Source organism: Podarcis filfolensis, assembly GCF_964270895.1.
Source record: "Podarcis filfolensis genome assembly, chromosome: 12".
NCBI lineage: Eukaryota > Metazoa > Chordata > Lepidosauria > Squamata > Lacertidae > Podarcis > Podarcis filfolensis.
In genome coordinates, this window is record NC_139614.1 from 28,728,581 (window position 1) to 28,754,990 (window position 26,410).

Below are 26,410 nucleotides of genomic sequence, written 5' to 3' on the forward strand. Positions count from 1 at the left end.
AAGTCACTGGAAATGCTTTAAGATAGGCTCTGCCCACAGTAGTATCCATGCTACGTAGGGTTGTATCTATGAAATGAATCTGAGAACTCAGCCCTTTCTTTTTCTACTATGTGTCCTCCTACCGATTAGCACAATCTTAAATACATTTCCACTTAAGCTGTTGGATGAGTTTTGTATTCCAGACAAAAAACTAAAGTGTCTTTGCAAAAATAGCCCTATGATAGTGGCCGAGACCTAGGATAATGCAACACTTCAACAACATGGCGCGTTGTTCTGCACCCTTATATGGAATCTTATTGGGAGAAAGTATGGGCAAGCACTCACTTGACCCACTGAATATTCACACAAGACAAAAACCTTCTTCCTGAGAAAAGGGAAAGGAATGTCTTAAGTTCTTCTTAAAGCTAGAGCTTGAGATGGTCCCATACTGTAGTTGTCCATTCATACAGAACCAAGAAACAGCAACATGTTTAGGGGTGACTAAGCTACATAGGACTAAACTTGAGATGACTTATCTTCATCTACCCACAATTCTACGATTTCCCATATCCCAGTTTCCCCCGCTTTTCTATCACTAAGATCATCTCTGCCAGTTGTCTCTGCCATCTATTACTATTGTCCATTTTTAACTTGGTGCCATGCTGCTATGTGCTCTAATTTTCCTAACACACATCATCCTAATCTCTAAGTGAAACTCCCGACCTCATCTGCAGTAACCTTATAACATTGTTCAAATACCTTTTCTCATCTATTGTGATATGCCCATTACTGCACTCTGAAGGCTTTATTCTTTATTCCTACTTTTTCTGCTTGCCTTACTAACCTGTGATTTTATGGACCTTCTCTCGTCACATTTTTCTGCTTTGACATTGCCTGCTGCATAAAACATCTTTAATGTTTCTATAGTACTTCTTCAAATATGTGAGTTTTCTCATTTGTGCATGGATACTGCTGTTTGGGCTATAGAAAGATAAATTTCCTCTTAGCAGATTCTTCTATTATTATTATTATTATTATTATTATTATTATTATTATTATTATTTGCTTAAGTTAAACCATTACTTCCATGCCCTTTCCACCATTTTAAAATGGTACTGCACATTTGCAGAGGGCACAGTACATAAAGCAGACTAATATATATTTCTGGGCAACCCATAATCAAGGAGGCCTCTAATATTTACCATCTGAAGTCCATTTCAGACTTATTGAATCCTGAGGTGCCAATCCTAATTACTAAAATGCAAGCTGGCCAAATTTGCATATGCTCCACTTATGCTAAAGTATTTTAGATACATTTAGCAGAATTATATATATTTTAATGAATGCAGTTTGCAGACATCTTGCTGAAGTACTTGTTACTTCAATCTGCTAATCAAGTTAAATCTTAAGGAAGTAGCTGCTCAGCTAGTAACTTCTGGTAGCTAAATATGACAAAGCTTCTGCAGCTATTTGGTGCATATAAACTTTTCAAGGCAGAGGATGCAAAATATGCAAGACTCTCCAAACATACCCAAAGGAGTTTTCAAACCACTGAACCACATAATCACTTTCATCCTTTACCAAAGATATGTTTAGTAAAAAGCTAGAGATAAATTTAATTGCTGCCAGAATTTAACAATGCAAGTGCGTCTTCAGGATTTAGAGAAGATATTTTTTAAAGTCAGCTACAACAATCACAAAAAATTGTGCACTCTCTAGGGAGAGTTAATTATAATGCACTTAGAATTATATTCACTTGTTAACTATTTGTGCAAGCAATTTTAAGAAGTAACTTTTAACTGGAAGAACAGTATAAGTAGAGTAACTGAGGTTCTCTTCCCTTCTACACACCAATAGGAACAATCCAGAAATCCCCTGCTATCTTTTGCAAAGATGTAAATGCTATTTAGTCTATTTTTATATTCAAGTGCAACACTTAACCTTCTCTAGTACTACCTAATCTTACACAGTCAAACTACATTTTTAGTGCTATGTGAAAATGTTTCTTAATAAAAATAAAATTCATTGTAATCTCCCCTCACTCTCAAATAAGCATTGAAGCTTTATACAACATTCACCATCTGCTGTTAACAACTGAAATGTCTTTGCTTTGTTTAATCTGTTGGTTATAATATATATTATTGGTTACCTGCTTTTAAAAACTGGTAGACAGCTGTACCTTTATGATCAGGCTTCACTGTGCACATTCAGAAAAGCAGACTATAAATGACTATTATTACTACTTGAGTTACAAATATTGGTGTCTCTTTATCCTTCTGTATTCAACCCTTAAATAATCTTGAATTAGTAACAGGGCTGTCATACTCATAGGTGCTAGGGGTGTGGGGCACCCGGGCACCGGGCTCTTGGGGGCACCAGGCCGAGTCTGAGGCCCGAGAGTTGACTCTGGGGAAGAGCCCGCCCGTCGGCCGAAGCACTGTGGCAGGCTTTTCTGCTGCAGGCAGCTCTGTGCTGCAAGCTCGGGAGCAACCGAGCCAGCGAGGCACTGAGGCAGCCGGCCAGCTCTGCCCTCCTGCGTGCCTGGGACAGGGCAACCTGGGAGGGGGGGCACCAGGCAGATCTTTGCACCCTGGTGTTGCATATGCTTAAGACACAGCCCTGATTAGTAGGCAGACACCAGAAGTTACCAATCTGATCCCTGGAATGAGGAGATACCAACTCAACACAAAAGTTTTTAATGTAAACTACAGTGGTACCTCGGGTTACATACACTTCAGGTTACATATGCTTCAGGTTACAGACTCCGCTAACCCAGAAATAGTGCTTCAGGTTAAGAACTTTGCTTCAGGATGAGTACAGAAATCATGCTCCAGTGGCGCAGCAGCAGCAGGAGACCCCATTAGCTAAAGTGGTGCTTCAGGTTAAGAACAGTTTCAGGTTAAGTACGGACCTCCGGAACGAATTAAGTACTTAACCCGAGGTATCACTGTATGTTGTGGTGTGGATACCAAGGTGTTGTGGACTCTGAAGAAGAACGAACTCAGGGCAAAAAGGAGAAACAAGCTAAGAGGAAGGCACGTTTGGCGAACCTCACTATCATCAACTCCTGCCCGGAAACCTATGTCCCCACTGTGGAAGGACATGTGGATCCAGAATTGGCCTCCACAGTCACTTACGGACTCACTGTTAAGTTTGTTTCCATGGAAGACAATCTTGCTCGGCTACAAGTGACCGCCAAAAGAAGAAAAAAGAAAGAAGTCTTATCTGCTGCAATCTCCTACTAAACTGTTAAGTACGATAAAAAAACAGTTTCATGTAAAAAAATTATAGAGGAATAGGAAATAGCTGTTAGGCACTATGTAGTACACAAAGACGACAGCCAATGGTAAAAATGATTATGAGATGGTATGATAAAACAATCTTGCTTATAAATCCAATTTGTTGCTACTTCCAGACTTCTTGCCAGAGGTTATAGCTGCATGGATCAGTGTTCTTCCTGCTGGGATTGTCACAAGAGATATCACTATAATGGCTCATCTCCCACACCAAGGAATTCCTCACAGATGATCTCCATCCAGACCCTTCGTTTACACTCAATCATCCTGCCGCTTTTTAAAATACCAAACAAAAGGCAGTGAATCACCATCACTAGTGCATGCTAAATGTCTTTAAAAAGAAAACAAATACATCCAAATTTCCACACTGATGCATTTAAAAATGTCGTCCAAAAATGCACACAACTGCATTTTTTAAATAAAAAAATCATTATAATGAGGTCTTTGAAACATTTTAATATATCATCTTCCAAGGCTTGTTGGATAATTGCTCAATTTTTCAAGGGCTAAACTTTTGGAAAACCTTAGCATCATATATATTCATCTACCACTATTTTTTTGGGGGGGGGGGAGGATGGTTCCTTTCTGGAAAACTCTATTTGAAATTGCCATTTGTGATCTCCATAGTAAATACAAAGTTTTGTAGCCATTTAACAGTTTATGAGGAAGGTTCTAAGTAAAAGAGCCATATCTATTTTTCCAATAGTCATTCTATTAAAGTTAATATGGGCTCTTGCAATTAAGTAAATAATAACCAAACTTTGCAATCACAGGTTGCTAATAGGAAGTAGTAATGGTGAACTACAATTTGTTGGCAAATTTGCTTATAATTCTATTGTCAGCATGAGACCTTAATTATTAGTACACTCATTTAAAAGCATGTAGTCTAAAGAATCTTACAAGCAAGTAAATTAGATTAAAGAAGTGAATCTAAATGCATGTTTTAGCTATCAAACTTGATAAATGAAAATGCTGTAAAGGTGTTGCTACTCTGGAAATATTGGCTTCCTTAACTATGGGACCAAAGAGAAGGAAGCCATAAAATAAAATGAAAATTTAAATAAGATTAGAAATAATGAGTACTATCTAGAAATGGATCGCCAACTAGAGGCATTGTGACAAAACTTGGCTTCCTGTACCATCTCTCTCTTCCCGCCACACCTGTGTTTCTAAATTATGCAGGTGGTGGCATTTGCTGCAAAGGGCACTCGATCCTTCATTGCTCAAAGTGGGAATGAGTGTCTACTGACAGTCAAAACAGCTGTATCCATTTGTAATTTTCTACATGCCCAGCAAAATAGGATGTGAGAAAAGGGCTGTCTTCAGATTTTAGAGAATCCTGGAAAAGTGCCCTTTTGTGGGCCCTCTTTTACGACAGCGGGTCCCAGACCATTAGGTCCAGTCGTGACCGACTCTGGGGTTGCGGCACTCATCTTGCTTTATTGGCCAAGGGAGCCGGCGTACAGCTTCCGGGTCATGCGACCAGCATGACTAAGCTGCTTCTGGTGAACCAGAGCAGCGCACGGAAACGCCGTTTACCTTCCCGCTGGAGCGGTACCTATTATCTACTTGCACTTTGACGTGCTTTCGAACTGCTAGGTGGGCAGGGGCAGGGACTGAGCAATGGGAGCTCACCCCGTCGCGGGGATTCGAACTGCCGACCTTCTGATCCTAGGCTCTGTGGTTTAACCCACAGCGCCACCCGCCTCCCTACTTATCTTGTAGTTGGCAGCTATGCTGCGGTCAGCAACAGGCAATTTGAAACCACCACTACAATTTCCTTCCCATAATGCCTCTGATTTAGCTTTCTCTGGGGCATTGTGGAAAATTAAAATAGTAGCCCATGGGTGGCTTCAATTTTTCCTGCTACAGGAGACACAGGTTAATGATGTTACAAACACACCCACCCACATATATAAGTATATATAGAAGTTGAGAATCAACAGAGCTTCTTCTTCTGCATGACAGCTGTCCAGATTTAAAGATCATTATCATGACTACCTGTAATCTTCTACCTAGCTCTTTCAATTTCCCCCCATAGGACCTGCCAGACCCATCACCATCCTAGATGCCCTTCTCGGAACACACATCAGTTTGTCACTGCTTTTGTTCACATGTGGCACCCAGAATGGGGCACAATATTCCAGATGCAGCTTGACCAGAGCTGAATAGACAGGAACTATTACTTCCACTGGATGCCATCTAAGATTTCATTCGCTTTTAAAGCAGCTGCATCACACTTCAGAGAATCACATTACTAGGGGAAGAGAGGAGGCAGAACTTTGACATTTTTCACCGGAAAGCTGCTGGGAACTATGGTACTAAGTATTTGGAACGCTTCCATATTCTAGTAGCTGTTTGACTTTGGTTAAACGAATTCTCCAATATGAGGATCCATTTCCATTAGGATGATAGTTTAGAACTGCCAGCTCTTCATTCGAGGACTAGGACACGACTGACCCTTCTGGATACAGTCTGACACCATAGTAGGATGTCAGACCCTCAGAAGTTTGCACTTGAATTTTTACAATGTTCACATTCCGTGTCTCTGGAAAGGGACCCTGGTGCAAAAATTTACTGGTGTTTAGGTCAAAATTACTTGTGAAGATCTTCACAAGAGCACTCACTGAACATGGGTGTGTGGGTATACATTCAAAGCATCATTAATTCACAGAACTTAGGGGTTAAGGCCAAGTCAGATAGTGCACAACTAAAGCTGAGTGAACACTTGGAAGATTGGCAGTTTAGCAGTGATTCAAATTGCTCATTAGCACAAACCCATAGCTGGACATAGACAATACTGTGCTTCAGCTGGGTCTATTCTATGTGATCAAATATCTCCCTCCAGGTACAAGGTACTAGGCTTTGTTTGATTTTGTCTGACTCTTGAGAATACATAGCACGGAGAAGCACAATTCCTAGGTAGAGTTCTCCCCATCAGGTAAAGTTGACGAAATATGATTAATGGTAAACAAGGCCGTGCAAATGGTCATGTGTCTCAGTGAAGGCATTTTCATAAGTTAATTCCCCGAGTAACACATGCTCTACAGAAATGAAGGCATGCAGTTTTGGGATGTAGGGGATTATGATCTGGTTGAAAAGCTGAAGCTTAGCCTGTTAATGAATTTCAGTTCCTTATGATGGTACGTCAAAGCAAAAGGATGCAGCCATATTTGATGCACATGTATGGTAAATCACCCCTGAGCCTTGGGGTGGGGGGCAAGGGAAGTCTGCCTGAAATGTTTAGGAAACTTTGCAATAACCAACAGCATCTTGCAAGCAAAGGGGCTTCAGCCACAAATCTCAGGATTTGCTTATGTGTAGCAGACACAGACGTGTGCTCACCCTTGCCCTACAATAGCTCCTCCTATTTTATTCCTTGAAGCAAGCTCCTTTTCATTTCAAGGCACGGGCTTCTTTGTACTGAAAAATAACTGACTGTGCCAGTAATAAAAGATATACCTGGCTTCATCTCCACTCAATGTAATCTCTCCTGGTTCTGCACTGCACTGCACTGCACGCACAATTATCTTAAGGATATGTGCTCTTATATACATATGATACCATAATGCAAAATCATTAGCATTATTTCAAAAGCTGTTTTTAAGTATTCATGCTAAAGTAAATGTATGTATCTTTTCCAGCAACCACTATCATTTGAAGTGCATAACAGAGATCTGATTTTACATGTTTTAACAGTTACCTGATACTTGTGTTTCATTCCATCCACTTCACCCTATATTTAACACATAAGGCATTTTGCAGTTAGTAGAAATGAAAAGCACAGTGCAAGATCCAGTTAAGCACTTTTAAGCTGCATTGGTTTCAATGGGAGAAAGGTAAGCACACACTTTGTTAACTATGAGCAAAATATCAAGATTCCAAGACTGTAGAAGACTACGGGAAAGAAACAGGAAGAGAATGAATGCTTCATCCTAATATGTCATAGCAAAGGTTACTATTTACTCACAAAAAAGAAAGATTATCAGCTGATGTGAGAAAGTAGTGTCCACCAAAGAAGTGTATCTTTTTTTCTTTTTTGCCAAAAACCAAACACAGAATAAAAGATAGGCGTAACCGCTGAATACAAACAACAACATGCCGGGTTGGCATGTATGAAGATGGTAACAGAGCATTTTCATGATCAATTCCAGGAGATATGGCAAGGGGCGAATCAAAGTATTTCTATATAGAGATGTCTGTATTGGCTCTGGAAGCAGCAAGTCTGCTTTCTTCTTTTAGAGGTTATTGCAGTCCATGGGCTTGAATACGTATGTTCCCTTATTAGGAATCAGAGCTGAAACTGACTGTGGAATATGAGACCAAGCTGGACGCAATGCTGTCTTATTGGCCTTCTGTTCATTCAGGTATATCATCAAGCCAGCCATATTTATTATGTGAGCTAGAAAGAGTTGTCCTCTCAAATGCCTTTATCAATTGGACTACAGTAATTTGTTAAAATTCTACCACTGTGCACCCTTCACCTACAGAGTAAAATGGGTCCAGTTAATCTCAAGGGATGAGGCAAGTGTGTTCTTTATTCCCTTTATATTTTGCTCAGCTGCTCCAGCCTTTTAGTAGATGCTTTTTTCAGGACCTACATATCTGAAGTCTTAAGGCTAAGGAGAAAGAGCTTTGCAAACAGCACACTGGTTACTCAGTCAGATCCAAAGTGAACCGATAGAGAGTAACTAAATGAAAATTTTGACTTCTTTGAGGTACCCCATTAAGGAAGAAACACCAGAAACCACTGGGACTAGAACTACTGAACATTGTGGTTTTTTTAAAGTGCCTGTTTTGGTGGCAGCAAGGTTAAACCAAGTCCCTACATTCCTAGGACTACTCACATCAGCGCCTGGAGACAACTTTTGCCTTGTAGATCCTGGACACATAGAAATCATGTAATCTGGGGATACAAGTTTTTAAATATTAAGTGTCCTTTGTCAATGGTCAGGAATGATGGGTGTTGTAGTCCAGCAACATCTGGAGGACATGTTTCCCATTCCTGTGCTAGGAGTTCAGTAAGAAAGCTGCTTTGGTTATAAAGGTTTTTGTTGCCAATAAAGATTACTAGTTTGAATGGCCCATGGCACCAAAAGTTCCATGTGCAACACCTTATGGCTGGATATGATATTGAAACTGACCCATATACCAATTCCAAGGCATCTGGCTGTCACCACAAAGCTCTTTGTACAGCAGAGAGACAACAGAGGAAGCAAGTGCGGTGACTGTAGTACTCTCCTATCTGCCCACCATACAAACAGCCAAGACACAACTATCCCATCCACGGAACTTCATACAATTATTAGTATTCAATTTTTTTAGCTGTTTTATAAAATCTGTACTAGATAGCATCAGTTCTGGATAGCATCATCTACATATCTGTAGAGTTTGACTAAAACGAAAATGTGTGCAATACAGCCTGTGCTTTTAAAAGCTTTCCACATCTCACAGTTGTCTATCAAGTTAAGTTCTTAGATTTGAAATACACTGGAACAAATTCCAGAAAACCAAGAATGCCTAACTTCTTCTAACACAAATACTCTAAGAACAAAGGATACATAAAATATTTAATCTTTACCCACCTATAATAGAGGGCCAATTAAATGTATTCTAACAATGTACTGAAATAATCAATGTTGCATGTAAACTGCACTAAATAGCAAGAAAAGCCCTTTATAATTTCCTTTATAATTTCAAATATGAATGCAAAACAATGTTAATTTTGACTGAGAAGTCATATATTTCTAGCCCCTTAAGTATAATTTCCCACCATCTGGCAGGGCCCAGTTTTGTGCCCAATGGATGAAGAGAGATAACTGGAGCAATGTGGCCTTTAACAGCCCAAATGTGGGCTAGGTGTTTGGCCATGTGGACTGCAATAAGTCCGATAAGGATCTATAATGTACTCTCTGCAAGACCCATCAAAATATTACTTTCCTCCTAAAAACTGTATGCCTTAATTGTTCAATGGGTTTTCAGTTAGTGCTCCATGAAGTTGCTTAGCTGTAACAGATTATTTTTGAACGATGCCCACGCATAGTTACACATACAGGCAGCTAGTCGGAGAGGCGAATTAACGGCAAATTATTAAAACACAGTCAAAAATACATAAATATTCTCTCTTACTCTAGCTTGCTGACAGATACATGTGCAAGTGGAGCCTTTCCTTTAGTACTTAACACTGTGTTAGAAGTTTTCTGTGAAGTGGCTGGCTTACCTCAGAGTAACTCCACTGAACACAGTAGAACTTATTTCCAAGACAGCTCTGCCATTTATATACACGTCTGACAACAAATGCTTGAGAAAGTAAATGAACTGGCTCTTAAAAGGGAAGCAAATATATCATCTACTCAGTATCATGAGAACACTGAAAGTTAGCAGCTCTGTAAAAACCAAGTATTCGTTTTTTGAAAGAAAGGGAGGGGAAGTTATAGAAATGTATATATTCTGGGGTTTTTTCCTTTCTTTTTTAAAACACATTTTCTCCAACTTTGTTGAGATGAGAAAGCTTGTCAGACCTTTGTGGTAAGTATCACCCATTCCATAAAAGTGACGCTATTGCTAGCAGAAAAGATGCTGCCCTCGTGCCCTCAAGCAAAGTCACTGTCATTATTTGACAGCTGGGGTAATATGGGAATATGTTATGCTGGTGGGGAAATAACTTGACAAGATTGCAGGAGAGCTGCATGGCATATTATGAACAAAAGTATGCCGTCTATATCGGTGAAAAATATAAACATTTAATAATGTTTACCGCCTCTAAATAAAAAGCATTTGTCCTTACCTGAAAAATCACATTTTTAAATTTATCAAGACACAAGCAACAATTAGTGGCTCACTGATACTGATATTTTCATCATGAACACAGGGCTACAGTTTGTACTAAAGAATATGCATACCCTTTTTAGTTATACACTTGTATAGGAGAGATTCCTGACAGGGTAACCTTTCGTAACTAAGTCTTGGCTTACTTTTTCTTGAATGATGCACATTTCCATTCAAAAGAAAGTCAGATATGAGTCTATTCTAACAATAAATTGTTAGTATTTGTTAATTTACATTACGTTTTACATTGGGCTAGTGCAGTGATGGCCTAACTTGGCTCTCCAGCTGTTTTGGGACTACAACTCCCATCATCCCTAGCTAACAGGAACAGTGGTCAGGGATGATGGGAACTGTAGTCCCAAAACAGCTGGAGGGCCGAGTTTGGCCACCACTGGGCTAGTGCTTTAGATGAAAGAGAAGACATTTAACTTTCCCTTCTTGATCTTCATTTGGGAAAAGATACTTTCCAAATCTGATTTCTCTGCTGACAAGGAGAAGGTTGCTTTGGCTAAACCTAAAAATCCAGTGCTATTTCACTGCTCTAGCACCTAAATGACACTTACTGAAAATAGGATTTACAGGTGGAAAGAAAGCGAAGGTGTTGGCAACTGTAGTTTGCAATTCTTTTGTCAGTCATTCAGGGAAAATGCATATGGCCACTCAACTTCCTCTGCGTGCATGTGCGTAAGTTTTATGCTAAGATCGCAATCTAAAGTTCAAGGACAAAGGCAATAGAAGGTTTCCTGCATGGTGTTACTCTCACTTTCTCACTTTGCCATTTGGGGCTGGAAAGCAGAGACTTGTGCATCAGCAGCACGACAGAAAAGGGCTGAACCACTTCCACTGAGTTGGCCTGCTAGATCCAGTGTTTTCTCCCCCCTGTTCCCCTCCCCTGGTTTTAACCCAGCTAGAAATATCAGTGTGCCTGTGGTAATAGTATTCTCTGGAGGAAGCACAAGCCTTTGCAGAACTCACAAGCACCCAAAAGGTATTAAAGGTACACTATGCATAGATGTACTAAAAGGCTCCGTTAAAAAAATTCCTAAGCTCTTGCAAAACAACTTTCACCTAAAGTAAGGTGTTATTCAGCAAGACAGATTGTACAGAAGATCACGAGGTTTTTCAAAATGACTAAAACATTGCCTTAAAATGACAACCCTGATGTAACTAAACAGAGCCACAAGGAGTCCTCATAAGACAATTTTTCTGGTACCGTGTGCTCATTTAAATGGTAGTTAAACTGGCCCACGCTGAAAACAATGCAACAATCTACAGTTTTGTCATATCAAAGATCTGGTGTCTTCAAGATATAATGCTTTTGGCAAGAAGTCCTCAGTGACTAACAGACAATTTAAATTCATACTATAGAAAAGGGCTGTCTAGATTTGTATATCTGTTTTAATTCATCCAGACACTGAACACTGCTTTCAAGTGCATTTTTAAAGGCTCAGATGTCCAAGCCACAGTGAGCTTTAAATTATTCTATACCAAAATTGTATCTTCTTAAGGAAGACTGATTTTATTAATAACTGGCTTTGCAGTACACTAATTATTCTTTAATTTGTAGAAGAAAATTGCAAATTAAAACACATTTTTGCCTTCTGGATTTTCTATGGTTACTGATTCAAATAAGTTTAGTAAATAAATCTTTTTAAACAGCATACTGGTCAAGTCTCCCTTTCAGCATACAGACAGCTTCAACATCACCATTTATATAAACTGTACACTGGCCATCTAATTGCATACACTTATTAGAAGTTCTGAAGTAGAGTCAGCAAAAGAATACTCATAACATTTTCCCAATTAAATGTCCACTGTGTCTTTAAATGTTTTTACAGATTAGAAGAAAGCAGATTAATTATGAACTAAAATATATAAAATATAGACTGTTTAAAATGGTGTAGCAATATCATATGAGTGATATCTAACTAAATCATACTTAGAGCAGATCCACTGAAATGAATGGACAAGTTACATTGGTCCATCAATTTCATTGTCACATCAGAGTAATACTAACATTGGACTATACCCTGTAAACAATCATTAAATGTTAAAAGTGTAAAATAGTCAACAGTTAAATGGCTGTACAACAAAACTGAATAATTTTGGACTAGAAAATAGTTTTTAAAATATTGAATTACTCTTTATCAAAACAATCAACTATGCAGTTTCCTATTATTGAAATAGTAAAACAGAATAACAGCAACAGATTGAAGTAAGCCCTTATTATTCTTTTTTTTTAAAAAAAACCCTTCTTATTCACATATAAACCTGCAATGAGTTGTAAAAAACATCTTCTAAACATTCACTTCTTCTGCATTTTCACAAGACTTTTTAACTTACTTTGGAGGATGTAGAGTCACACTCTTGACAAATCCACCCATAACCAGTTTGTTTTGGAGACTTTTTCAAGGGAGGGTCCAAACAGCCAAAATGATAGCAGAGCCTGCATTCATCGCACCTACGTAAGAAAGAGATACATTTCTTCAATATTCAATACCAAATTCAAATCCATAGAAAATAAAATAAGGGTTATCAACACAACCGGAACACGCAAAGTCCAGAAATGTATTTGTATTAAGACTATTATAGCAGCTAAAAATGTTGCAAACAATTCTGCTTTGTGCATTAAAAGTTTTCCAAGAACTGTAATATGTTGAAGCATAGCTGAATATGCTGAAGGGAGACTCAAACAGGATCTTCGTAGACACACTAGATAGAGTCTATGACAGATTCAAGTGTCCAAATCCAGATTTGACTGTTTAGGCCAAATCTTGTAGATGGCATAGCAAAAGATTCAAATACTTTGTAGTGATACAGTCGTACCTTGGAAGTCAAACGGAATCCGTTCCGGAAGTCTGTTCAACTTCCAAAATGTTCGGAAACCAAATTGCGGCTTCTGATTGGCTACAGGAAGCTCCTGCAGCCAATCAGAAGCCACGGAATCCCCGTTAGACATTCAGGTTCCAAAAGAATGTTCACAAACTGGAACAATCACTTCTGGGTTTGCAGAGTTCCGGAGCCAAAATGTCCGAGTTCCAGGGCTTTTGGGATCCAAGGTATGACTGCACACTTCTAAATTAATTGAAATAAACCATTTGGTAATGATCAAGTAAAGATGGCATGCAGCCCTTGACATATAATAAATATCACAGCACACATGAGATTATGGATAAGGACATACGTGCTTACAGCATTTCCCTCACATATCCAGGTACTTTTGTTTACTGTATGTTGACTTATTTTCCCTCCCAATTTGAATTTGTAAAGAAGTATTTGCATGAACATAATTTGCACTCTGAAGGCTTTCAAATGTTTTTAGTTTCTAAAATTCAACCTTAGCTATTTTCTTTGCTAAGTTTTTACAATCTGTAGGATGCTTCCTGCTCATCATCCCACCTGTTGGAGAGGTGAGAAAAGCAGAAACATGAAGAAGAAGAAGAATAAGAAGAATAAGAAGAAGAAGAGGAGGAGGAGGAGGAGTTTGGATTTGATATCCCGCTTTTCACTCCCTTTAAGGAGTCTCAAAGCGGCTAACATCCTCCTTTCCCTTCCTCCCCCACAACAAACACTCTGTGAGGTGAGTGGAGCTGAGAGACTTCAAAGAAGTGTGACTGGCCCAAGTTCACCCAGCAGCTGCATGTGGAGGAGCGGAGACGCCAACCTGGTTCCCCAGATTACGAGACTACCGCTCTTAACCACTACACCACACTGGCTCTCAAGAGAGGATGTTTTCAGTGATGGCACTATACTTAACTCCTGCCCAAGTCCACCACCTGGACCACACTTAGGAGTATTGGGAAAACCCACTGGGCTTCATTGGTGTCAGGACCTATAGTGGAAATTTTCACTGCTGGTGTTTTTCTGAAGATGTTAGATTATTAATTGTATTGTCTGTGTTGTTTAATTACTTTGTTAGCTGCCCTGAACTCCCTTATGGGAGGATGGGTAGGAAACAAGAATGACAATAAATAAGCCAGAACGAATAAAATACCGCAACAGTTTTCCTAGTTCTTCTTGTTGAAGACTGCCTCAATACCTCTGAAAAAAACATCTTTATAAGAAGTGGTGTGTTTGTTTTGTCAAAAGGCTGTGATCCTGTGCTCTGTTTATGGGTGTAAATCCCATTGATCTCTGTTACTCTCATTTCAAGCAAATCTGCACGGCTTAGTTCAAAGGACATTTACATTAAACAATATAGTAAACTACATGGCAGTGGCTAGGAAGAAAAGTACATTGAACTGAGACTTTTTTTCCACAAGTAGCTGCCTCACTTCACCATGCATTTTCAAAACTGATTCCATTTCATCACATAAGGAACTAGCAAAATAAACATAAGATTTGATAGTTTAGCAAAAATAAATTTAAATGTCCATTTGATTTTATACCGCCGAGAGATAGCATTTAAAACCACATCTATATACAGATTAACCCAATTCAACATATATTAAAGTAAGTACTTCATGACATAGACTGTAAGGGGGGAAAGCTAACAGAATACATCCCCCGCTCCTTTAAATTACCTCTGTACAAAAAGATTTGCTTATCTTATGTGAGAATAAGTCTAAGAATTCTGAACAAGGGGACTAGGAATGCACTTTCTGCATGTCAAACTATGGTCACGAAGGGCAAAATCCCAGTTAGTGAGCCTTTGCTTTTAAAAAATGTTGTTTATTAAATGTACCAATGATACTATCAGGGAGACAAATCCCCACTCAGAAGAATGAGTAGGAAGCCCCATCCGTCCATCCCTCCCCTCGGCCGCAATGCAAAATGCCTGGCTTGCCACATATTAAAGTAGGGGAAATTATACACAGTATCATGTAAGACAAAGTCTAAAGTGGCCTAACTGCACCACTGTTCTGCTTATGCAAAGGTTCTGATTATTCATCACTTGGAGGAGCTAGCCTAATGAAAAAGTGTACAGAGCAAATACCTGTAAGGTGAATCAAGAGGGGTGCATAGTACAGGGAATAGCTAGCTTACAAAGCATCACTGGCCAACCTGGCTGAAGGCAACTCCTCCTTCCTAGCTACCAAACTCCAAACAAATCAACGGCTCAGATTAAACCTCAAAGAAAACATTTTTTGTGGTGCAACTTCACAATATTGTTGTTTCCCGAGGTGATTCTTGATGCCACCACAAGAAGGAAAGTGATTCAAAAGTATAAGCAAATCAAAATGTAAGTGTGGTTTGTATGCCATGCATACAAACCCTTGTTATAAACAAACTATGGTTTAGTATGATTTCACAATAAACCATGGCTTGTTTTGAAACTTTGATGACACATGTGAACCGCCAAAGTTACAAAGCACTTGCATTTCTCAGAAGTCATCCTTTCCCAGAAAAGTTAGAAATACTGTAGAAAGCTGAAATATCTGCTGTAATAACTATCACTACTAAGCATGGTAAAAACAAGCCATCATGGGGACTACAACAAAAGATGCAATAAAGAAATATTTTAAAGAATGAAAGAAATAGTTTACACTGAACAACAATGCCTAAGAGTTGCTGAAGAAACAAATGAAATTCATGTTTGTAATGGGAAAACTGTAAATATAGTGGCATATATAATATTTTTTCAACATAAATATAACAAACAACATAATAAAGCTAACTATGGCATGTTTTCAAAGAGGCATCTATTACTCAAGTGTGGAGACTTTAGACAATTTCCAAATCAGAATTCTCAAGGTGCTGGTTATTTATATATAAAGTTCTTAAAGTTGAAAACTAGCCCCCACCCACCAGTTTTTAAATGCTAGCTTGTTTTCTGGTAGGGTTGGTGCATTTTCCAAATTCAACCAGTTTCTTTTATACGTTAGAGAACAAGACATTTGAAGTAAACATATACAATAAATTAAGGACCTGGAGGCTTCTTTCCTGGAGAGTTGAAGGTGGCATGATAGAGCCATCGCTGCCCATATGGTGCACAGACTTATTTTTTTTTCCTGTCTTGTTCTCTTTGGGAAAATAGGTTTTTGAAGCACTACAAAAACCTGAAAATTGGACAAAGAAATTACTGTGAACATCATGGGCAATGGCAGCTTCATCATACCATGTTCATTCACCATAGGCACAGAGCAGACATAACTCTCTTGGTCTAAAAAATTATAGCTTATTTGATCAGGAACATGCTCCCCATCACCTCTCGTTCCTTGCACTTCATAATGTGTGAACCAGGATCAGATTCCCCATTTATGTTGTCGTTTGCACTCAAGAGGTTAAACCATACTTGTCTGATTTAATGAGAAACTATGGCTTTAAAAAACCTATTGTCTTCACAGCCATTGTTCATTAGATTGAGACAGTTATGTCTGAACCATGCCTACAAAATCTGATATGATACAGCCATATTTGCCCCTGGTGTATGAAGCAATTTCTTCTGCCCAATTAATATGAAGCCGGGGATGGGGCGGAAGCTATTTTGAGCGAATGGGTAGAAGAGATGAAAGCTGAACCCACACTCTCCCTGACAATTTCTGCCACCCAGACAACTTGCTGCTTCAGTTCTGATGTTTTTCCTCATGGTAGGGCCCTGAGAGTAACACCCACTGGAAAAAATGCATCAGAGGAGAAATGTTTTTCGAGTGAAGGGCAAAAGCACAGGTTGCTCCCCAAAGTGCTTCATTCCACACCACACTATGGTCTGATTTGCACATCACATTGAATCATGGTTAAAAGTAAACTATGGCTTAATGTGAATGAGCAAAGTGCTGGTGCACACTGCTTGAAAATCCCCGCTTAGCTTCTCCCGTCTCTGTTGTTGTCACAGTGGGTGGGAAGGAAGCTAGCTTAGCATTGCAGGCACATCAGTGCCTGTTGTTTTGTTACTAGCTTACTGCATGTGGTTGTTTGGGAGAAACAAGCCACAAGTGCTGCCTTGCCACGAGGGCTCATTTCTCCTGGCCAGAAGCAGAAGTGATGGTTGCTCATTCACAGTAAGCCATAAATCAGGGGTGGGATTTTTTATTTTATTTTTCAAACCCAGGCCCACATTTCCTGCTACGCACATGTCAGTGGTGGATGGGACCACAGGAAAAGGTGGCAGAGCAACAAATGAAATTTCTAGCTTTGTACAGTAGGCTAGTTTCCTCCTCTCAGTCCTTCACACAGACAAGACGAAGGCACTGCCAGAGTTCAAAGCTGCATTCAAGCCAAGAAAAACACTAAGGGTAAGAAGCAGGGTCAGTGAAGGTTATGGCCTGGGGAGATTCTCAAGGGACTTGGAAGGCCACATTTGGCCACTAAGCATGAGGTTCCCCACCTCTGTCACAAACCATGGCTTACTGTAATGCGCAGACCAGGCCATTAGCTGCATGGTAGACAGGAGTCTATTCTATGAGAGTCACAAACCTCAAATGTCTGAACACTGGCAGCTTAATTTCAAATACTGCTGCGATTGTGTTTAACTAATATCAGTAGGATAATGTAACTTGCTTTTGGCATTTTGCTAGGGTTGCAGTTGACACATAGCAAGTGCTAAATTCAGGCTACAAGATTTAAGCCTTCTGTTTCTTATTTTTTTTAAAAAAATGAGATGAAAGGTTAAAATAATGTATTTGGTTAAATAACTACTAAACATGATACTGTAAATCAGAACTAAATCAGTTTTATCCTTAATGCCAGATAGTCAGCCAAGTTGTTAAATTCTAATTTTAAAGTCTGACCAAACTGCGGGAGGCAGTGGAAGACAGGAGTGCCTGGCGTGCTCTGGTCCATGGGGTCACGAAGAGTCGGGCATGACTAAACAACTAAACAACAACAACAATTTTAAACAGCCACAACCGGACGAAGATACAATGATGTCTGAGGCAGACTAGCAAATGGCGCTATGACCTCATCTTCCTCACTGTGGCTCCCCCCTCCAAATTTTTTCCATTTCAACAGTGGCAGCACAGGTGCTCTGACAAGCTTACTGGGTGGTCATCTAGTCCCAATGAACCTCTAGGAAGACTGGGCAAAACAGCCAAGGACACCTGTAGGACTGCCACTGGGTGCTTCACTGCAGCAGCAAATATACTATTTAAAGTTTATGAATAATTATTACGTTAGCCACTGCAACCAAATGGCAGGTGCTAGCAGGCACACCCAAGCCCAACGTTAGTCTTTTCTGGATGGAACTGGTGCACAATGGCAGAGATGTAGACATATCTCTATGGACAGCCCTGGAGATGTCCTAGCAGCAGGGGTGGCTGGGCATGATCCACTACCCTTCCCAAGCCACTGACTGAGCCAAGAGGCTCACCTTGGCTTATGAAAGCAATAGCCCTGTAAACACTGTAAACTGGATAGAGAAACAGAAGGAGAAACAGCTCTACTATTTGTCTCAGTCAGATTGAGAGGTTAAATAATATTTTTTCAAAAAAAAATAGCAGCTGACAGAAAATACTTTTTCACAAACAAAAATTGAGGTCAAGTATCTCGGCACAGCAGGGGAAGTTGATTAGACACTTCCATACCTGAAACACGTCTGTTTTGTTCTTTAATAAAGTGATCTCCATCTGCTCATGCCCTTGGAAATCTTTCAGCACTTCAGCCTGCTGTGCTCAAACCCCACATAAGTCTGTATTTTCCTGCTCATAATTAGCTAATTATGTTCTAATCAATACTGTAGATCCTGATTTTACCATGTAAATCAGATAAATGAGATAATGGCTGGGGGTCAATCTCATTCTATTTACAAAGCCTAGCATGCACGTCCAATTTCATTACATTGCGCCTACCTGCAGAGGAGGGAATCTTATCAGCTGGCCTGCAGAAGTCTTACAATGAACATGGGGGTGGGGAGGAGGACCTGGGCTTGTCTAAATGAAGAGCTAAAGAAAAATGGTTTGTTTGTTTTTTTGCATATTTGTAAGTCACTGTAGAGAATCAAAGCTCTGAAGAATAATATATATATAAAAAGAATCTTGCATTCATAAGACAGCTACAACCATCTTTGGCTCTCAAAGTAATTTTCTAAGAACTCTTTATTAATAAACTTAATCTGTAATGAAAACTTCACAAATGTTGCTTTGCAGAAGGTTAAATAAAAACCTCTCACTTATACATGTACCCTGGAACAATGCCCACAGAATTATTCACATAGCATACAATATAAAAACAGCAAACAAGTAAATTTTGTATACATGTTGGTAATGCTAGGTATCGTGACTTTATAAAAAGATATACAGAATTTCCACAACATGAAGCAGTAAAGGATTGTTCTTAATGGGCATCTGAATACCTAATTGGAATGCCTTTAAACAGTTGAACCAGTTTAGGATTTTACACCACCGTAAAAGTTATGAACCAGCTCTCTTTTAAAATGAAGCAACAAGAAGCAGATAATTTCAGACACAGATCCCAAGAGTACTGTTCCATGCCACCAGTATCCATCTCTACGTATTAGTTAAAAATATGCTTTAGAGCAATAACAGCAGTTGGACAGGTGTGTGTATCGTTTTTCTTTTGGGTTCAAGCCTATATTAGTATTAAGATAGCTCAGATATAAAGCAAGATGAATGCTAAGCATCTCTTTAGTAAAACTGCCCCACTATTGCTACTCTAATACAGAATATGAATTCAGATGTTAAATTTTCAAGCATTCGTTCTATGTTGAACATTTCTAGAACCACACACCTATTTCCTGACAGCATAGGATCTCTTCAACCTTTTCATCATTCACTTCAGCATTTGCAAATGCAGAACTTTAAAGTCATATGCCCATCCAGTAACATACGTCTAGCAGCCCACCGTGAATTACACAAAGAAGTGGTTGCAAATACCAATACAAATACATATCAGATTGGCACCATACATCCCAAGTTGTCCTGTTGAATAATAAGGACACTACTGCATCTCAACACAGCATAGTGCAGTTTTCTTTAGAAGTATCTGATTATAACAACACTAGCAAATCCAATCTAATTTAAGAGAAACAGAAAGAAAAGTTACATAGAAATATATGTTCAGATACTTAGTACCTGCATTTAATGTTTTACAGTGCAATGTTTCTTACAGTCCAGTAACACTGGTTAGTTGCTGAATGCTACAAAAGTGTAGCACATTTGTGTGTAGTGACCTAGCAACAATGCTAACCAAAAGAGGTATTGATGACCCTAAAACCCTTTGAATAATGAATTTTAAAACACACCCATTTTTAAAACCCATAGAAATGTTTCAGCATCAGCCCTGTTCCTTAAGGCCATCCCGTTTTAGCCATGAGCAAAAGTCCAGTCACATTCTGAGGGCATAGAATTCAATGTAATGTTTGACTGCGTCCAAAGTCAGTGTTTTTCTTTCATGAAGTCAAAGGAATCTCTCTTAAGTGAAAAGGGCTGTATCCCTCTTTATAGTCATACCTTGAATCCTGAACGCCTTGCGAGTTGAATGTTTTGGCTCCCGAACGCCGCAAACCGAGAAGTGAGTGTTCCAATTTGCAAACGTTCTTTGGAACCCGAACATCCAATGCGGCTTACACAGCTTCCGATCGGAAGCCACACCTTAGTTTCCGAACATTTTGGAACGGATTCCTTTTGACTTCCGAGGTACGACTGTATTTTGAAAGAGGGCTCTGAAACTCAACTGAGAAACAAAGTCTAAAAACTGAAGGCAAGCAGCAGTGTGTGTATATATAAGGTCAGTCTGTAAGCACCTTAATTATGATTTCCCAAATTCACCCAAATAAATAGTTCAACATGCACAGTGAACAAAGAACACTTTACACGCATACACACAGCTGCTCTTACACCTAAGGTAAAATCTATGTATTTGTGTTAAGAAAAACCAACTGCTTCCTATGAATCTGCCCAAAGCAATGTAAAATAAAATACACAAACACAATTCAGGCAGAGGTAAATTCCGCATGCATAGTGAAAATGCATGGTATTGGATGGCTGGACTGAGGCATGGGAATCAATACATCTTTTCCCCCCAGGAGTTAATGTATTTGTTTTTATATCAGTTATTAGTGATCACTAAGCAGATATTTACTAACAACCTTCTCATATTAAATAGGAATATATACTATTTAAGCTCTACTCAGGCTAAGACAAAAAAATGTATAAATTTTCTGGCCCAGAGTCAATGTTTTCTGACCACTAATTTAAGGGCTGTTGTTCTAGTGTAAGGGCAAGAATACTTGTATTCTTACAAGTATTTCAATAACATGAAATCCAGTGCAACACTAGTGGAAGCCTGTTTTGCATATATCAGGGCTATAGCAGTCTGCTGTACAACCATCCACAAGAACCATACTGGCATCTTGCACCTTCTCTTGTGCAAGCCATTCTGTAGGAAAGACTCTTTTAAAGAAGTAAATAAGCATGTAAATATAAAATGCTTTAATGCAGAATGAGTTTTATATTCACATGCCAACATTTATACCAAATCTTAGCCAAAACATTTGATGCATCTAGCCTCTTTTCAGCCGATTCTAATGTGCATATTTAAATCTAGAACACAATGTTATTACAGTCTTGACAAAATGCTTATTTCAAACAGTATAACCAAGGAGATCTAGTTATTTTATTGAACATATCCAAATATGATACAGCGTCTAGCCATAACCATGAAAATACACTAATGTATCATTTCCTGTTATTTTATACAGCTATTATTATTCTAATTTCCAGGTTTATAACTCTGGTTATAAAATATACCTTGCAAAATGCTCTAAGATACCGCCGTATTTTCATATACCCAATGATTTTCAATACAATGGCTGTGATCCAACAAAGTGATTTGTGCGCATAAGGAAGACACCCACCTAGTGGAAGGGTTCTTTGACATTTCCTGTACTGCATAAGAGCCAAGCCAAATTTCACTTTAAAATGCAACAATGACGACTGGAATACTTTGAGCAACGAATATTTCAAAGGAAGCTTGTAGTTCTACCAGCCCCATGAGTATCTTTGTTGGATCGCAACTTATATACTTCAGTGTTACAGGTACAAATGCACAAACAGCTTTGTTCAAAGAAGGGCAAAAATAAGCATTTCAAATGCTTATGCTGTCTAGTAAATTATCTGAAAAAATTACAAGTCTTAAACAGAAACACAGACTGCTACTGGGTATTGTCTTGATCAGTAACACTGGTTGACCAGCTTTTTGTTCTTCCCCAAATTACCATGCAGTAAGCCCACAATTTATGCACATTTAACTTGTTCATATCCAGCTATACCTGCTTGGCAAAATAATAATAATAATAATAATAATAATAATAATAATAATAATAATAGGGTGGGAAGGGACTGTCTGTTAGGTAGAAAAAGGGTTTGGCAAACCCACCCACTGCTGAACACAATGTATATTGACTACATACAATTTTGGCTTTAGGCACAACACCCAGAACGTAACCTCTACATATGTTGCAGGCTTACTGTATAGGAATTGTTGCTGGCTTTCAAAGGAAGCACCCCCAGTCCAGAACACACAAACCCACTGAGACAAAGCCACAAGATTTGGGTTCCCCTCTTCTCAAACCAAATGTGTTGACTCAGTGACTCTTTCAACTTAACATACTTATAGGCACAAAGTCAATTATTATATAGCAAAACTTACTTCATCATGAGAATGTATGAAATGTTTTTTTACAGATATCTGATTGCCACTATACTGAACACTTTTACAGAAACAAGCCTTTTACATATAGCTCTTCAACACATTTATATAAGAATTTGCTTATTAAGAGGCACAAAAAGTAGAGCAGCCAACAAATGACAAAGCATTGCTTTTCCTATTCAACAACATCCCATAAAGTATTTAAGTCCCATAGGCTCCTGTCACTCTTCAGTGACTCTAAATACTGTACATCATCATTTGCCAAATACTAGCAACGGGAGACAAAATTACTTAATAGAACATTTCAGACAAGACATTTATCCAGTATTTTCCAGAAATGCACATACCAATGTGCCTGATTAGTGCAAAGAAAAAAAAATTCAAGTAAATTAACTGCCTTGTCAGTTCAAGTAACATACCAATCGGTTACATTCTACAAGACCTGGCAAGCAAACTCAAGTTTTTGTCATAACTAGGAATATGGAAGGGATAAATACACTGTTTTCCTTTAGTTTGTGTTCTATTGAAAGTCTTATCCACAGCTTAAAATCACATTTATAAAAGTAGTTTCCAGGACTGCCTCCGGGGATGAGTTGTGGCAGAGTAGTGTCTCATGAAGAGTATCTACACAGTAAAGTGATAAGAAAAAAAAGATTAACATTTACCATTTTTAACAGTTCTAGTGACTTATGAAACATTTCAACATCACAGCAGATTGAGACTGAAAAGAGACAATTTAGGATTAGTGTTACATTTCCAAGTGCATATGGAAGTGAATTAGCCATTAAGTATCATCCATTTCTCCTCATTCACAGTGCTTAAAAAAAAAGAAACTGCCATTTAGGTGTGGAAAATGGAGAGTGGTGACCTTTCGGCTATATAAAAGATTTTAATTAAAACAGACATGATTATACAAAGAGAGCAAGCTTCTCCTTGTCAGAACTCTTAACTATATAGCACGATAATATACCAGATTAACTATACTTCTTGTGTCCAATCAGGAAAGGCAGGAGCTGATTGACAATTACAAAGCAGCACACAGCGTTCTCACGAAGCAATTGTTTTATAATGTCAATAGGGCATCTATAGTTACTGAGCTGGATCCAGAAACAAATGAATGGAACTCCACTTGCACAGTGGGGCTTTTCGGACTCATTCCCTCCCTATGACAGCCTCCACACCGATGAAAAGCTTTTGAGGGTCAAGGGACAGTGATGAGGCACAGGGGCTGCAGCAGAGAAATTGCATTTCCGCTTGCACAAGGCATTTGCGGATCCAGACCTTTGAGTTACAGATTCCTGCTTTTTCAATATTTATTAGGAAATATAGCAAGTCGGGTTTACTGTGATTTTTATGGCATTTATATGGCAGACACTGTACATGCCAATCACATTATTTCCCTTAATTCCATCATGTTTCATATTTAAAACTTTTAGCTCAAACACTGCAGGAAAACTTTGGGAAAACTTACATGTGCTCTGATTAGATTTTTTTGGGGGGGGGGACCTTGAACTACGTACTCACGCTGATAGTTGCATCTGGCGCGTTAACGTGGAAATTTCTAACAAAGGGAAACTGAAAGGCACTTGCATATTTTACTTTTGACCTAGCAAGACTCAGACAAGAATATGAGAGTCTGACAGTGGGTATCAGTCTTCAGAGTAAAACATGAAACATGAAAGATGCCACAGGTTTCAATGGATAATAGCAAGAAATGATTTCAATAGGCAAATCAGCTGAATTCTTCTCCAATCTCCACTTCAGAAAGACGACATGAGGAGAACTCCTAAATCATGCACACCAAATAATGGGGTTTCCATTATATTAAGAAATGAGGAGCTAAATATGAACATTGCAAAAGAAAAGACAGGTAAAGGAGGGTGTGAACTAAAATTCCACATCCAATGTAAAAAACCCCTCAAAATATGCATAAATATGCAGATGAGAAAATGCTTTTTAAAAATTGTTTTAATGCAAACATAAGCAAAAAAGAAAGAAAATAACCGCTTCGGCTCACAATAATACAAAGCAATTTATAAATTCTGACAAACATGTCAGCACGTGATGAGACCTTTTCTGTATTAAAAATTGCAATGGTGGGAAACTGCCCAAGTGTTTCGTCTTTATCTACTGATACAATGCTGATAACATGTGCACATAACCTGTGTATGTATATGTGTGTGTGTGTGTGTGTGTGTGTGTGTGTGTGTATATATATATATATATATATATATATATATGCTATATTCAGACCTTGATCGAGACTGTTTGAATTGCAAAGCAAAAAACCAATACCAGAAACAGAATAAAATCAAACCAAGTAGACATAATGAGTACAAAAATGATTTGCTTTTAAGAAACCGATTTTGCACACCTTGCCACATGTCCTTTGTCACTGACAACCCTGAGAAATCTGAAGTCAGAAAATTATGCCAACAAGTCATTCACCACCTAAATGGAAGAGTACTGATTGATTTCATGATTAGTTCCTTTACATATTGATATGTGTGTCTTCATTCTTCAGCTACTTATCTAACACAATGTGTGGACAGCATTACCACTGAACACAACCCCCTGTTGCGTTTCCTTTCATTAGAGTGAGATGAAAATGTTATGCTTACTTTCTTTACTCAATGCAGTTAGGTATAATAATAATAATAATAATAATAATAATAATAATAATAATAATAATTTTTTATTATTTATACCCCACCCATCTGGCTGGGCTTCCCCAGCCAATCAAATGATTGCCTACCTCAGACTCTGGTCAAATTAAGGAACTGATGGCAACGGATTGCATCTTTGTTAAAACAGAAAACAACCAAGAAATGAGGTGTTTGGTAATTCCACTCCCATTCAGTTTTGTAGGGCTCCACCAGACTTCTGGTAGCTTAGTAAATTAAACATACAGCTGCTGGGATCCACAGGAACCACATCAGCCTGGGAGGGCTAAATCAAATGTAATTTGGACATTTCCTGTAGAAAATATATGCCTTTACCTTTTGGGGTCCAAGATAATTAAAGCCATATTTAGCCAAGAATCAGATCATTGCCTAAAACTCGCAAAACCCTCCATGTGGTAATGTGATCCTCATAGCAATTGTGGAGTGTCTGGCGTGCTCTGGTCCATGAAGTCACGAAGAGTCGGACACGACTAAACGACTAAACAACAAGCAATTGTGGAGATACACATTTCAAAGGGATTTAAATTAAACATACAAACATACAAACTTATTTTTGTTGTGAAAAATCCTTCACAGTAAAGCAATCAATCTGCAACAAGGTCTATGCCTCTGAATACATATTTTGTTTGCCTTTAGAGATGCACTGTACTGTCTAGCCCAGATAGGACCATGGGTGCTTTTCTGAGCAAGTTGTTTCTCTTTCCTAGACTGTTTTACAATTCATTTTTTATAGTTTTCCCAATGCTGATAGCTATGCTGGCTGCTAGACTGAGGAACGGGAGTTATTTCTTTCCTCCATTTCAGACACATCCTGAATGCAATCCATCTTCTGTGACTAGCATCAAAGTTCGTATACTTAAGTTCTAGTATTTTAGGTTCAATGGTTAATCCAGTACTGGCCTCTTGCAAAAAGGAGGGGGAAACCCTTATCTTCATAAATAAGATGTAGCGGTGGGGAAGGTGGAAATTTATCCTGACAAGTGTCGGGTTCTCTTCCTTTCACTCTATAGCTTTGTCATGGAAATGTCTTTTTCTCCTTCCTTAGAATTGTTCCGATCAATTTTTGACAGCTCCCAC

General features: G+C 38.7%; 1 protein-coding gene across 13 annotated transcripts in view; it reads right to left on the minus strand.

Moving 5' to 3' along the window:
• The window catches only part of PHF14 (PHD finger protein 14), a 128,821-nt gene that overhangs the window by 42,950 nt on the left and 59,461 nt on the right, over positions 1–26,410 (minus strand). For 5 of the 13 annotated variants that reach the window (XM_083578571.1, XM_083578567.1, XM_083578573.1 and 2 more), the window contains 2 exons: positions 12,447–12,564; positions 6,979–7,011 (listed from right to left, as the gene is read on the minus strand). In XM_083578571.1, coding sequence (XP_083434697.1) covers positions 6,979–7,011; positions 12,447–12,564 — 151 coding nt within the window. Of the gene's footprint in view, positions 1–885; positions 961–3,518; positions 3,549–6,978; positions 7,012–8,122; positions 8,182–12,446; positions 12,565–19,241; positions 23,274–26,410 lie in introns of those variants that run through there. The other 8 variants (XM_083578568.1, XM_083578569.1, XM_083578574.1 and 5 more) reach the window with 5 other exon arrangements.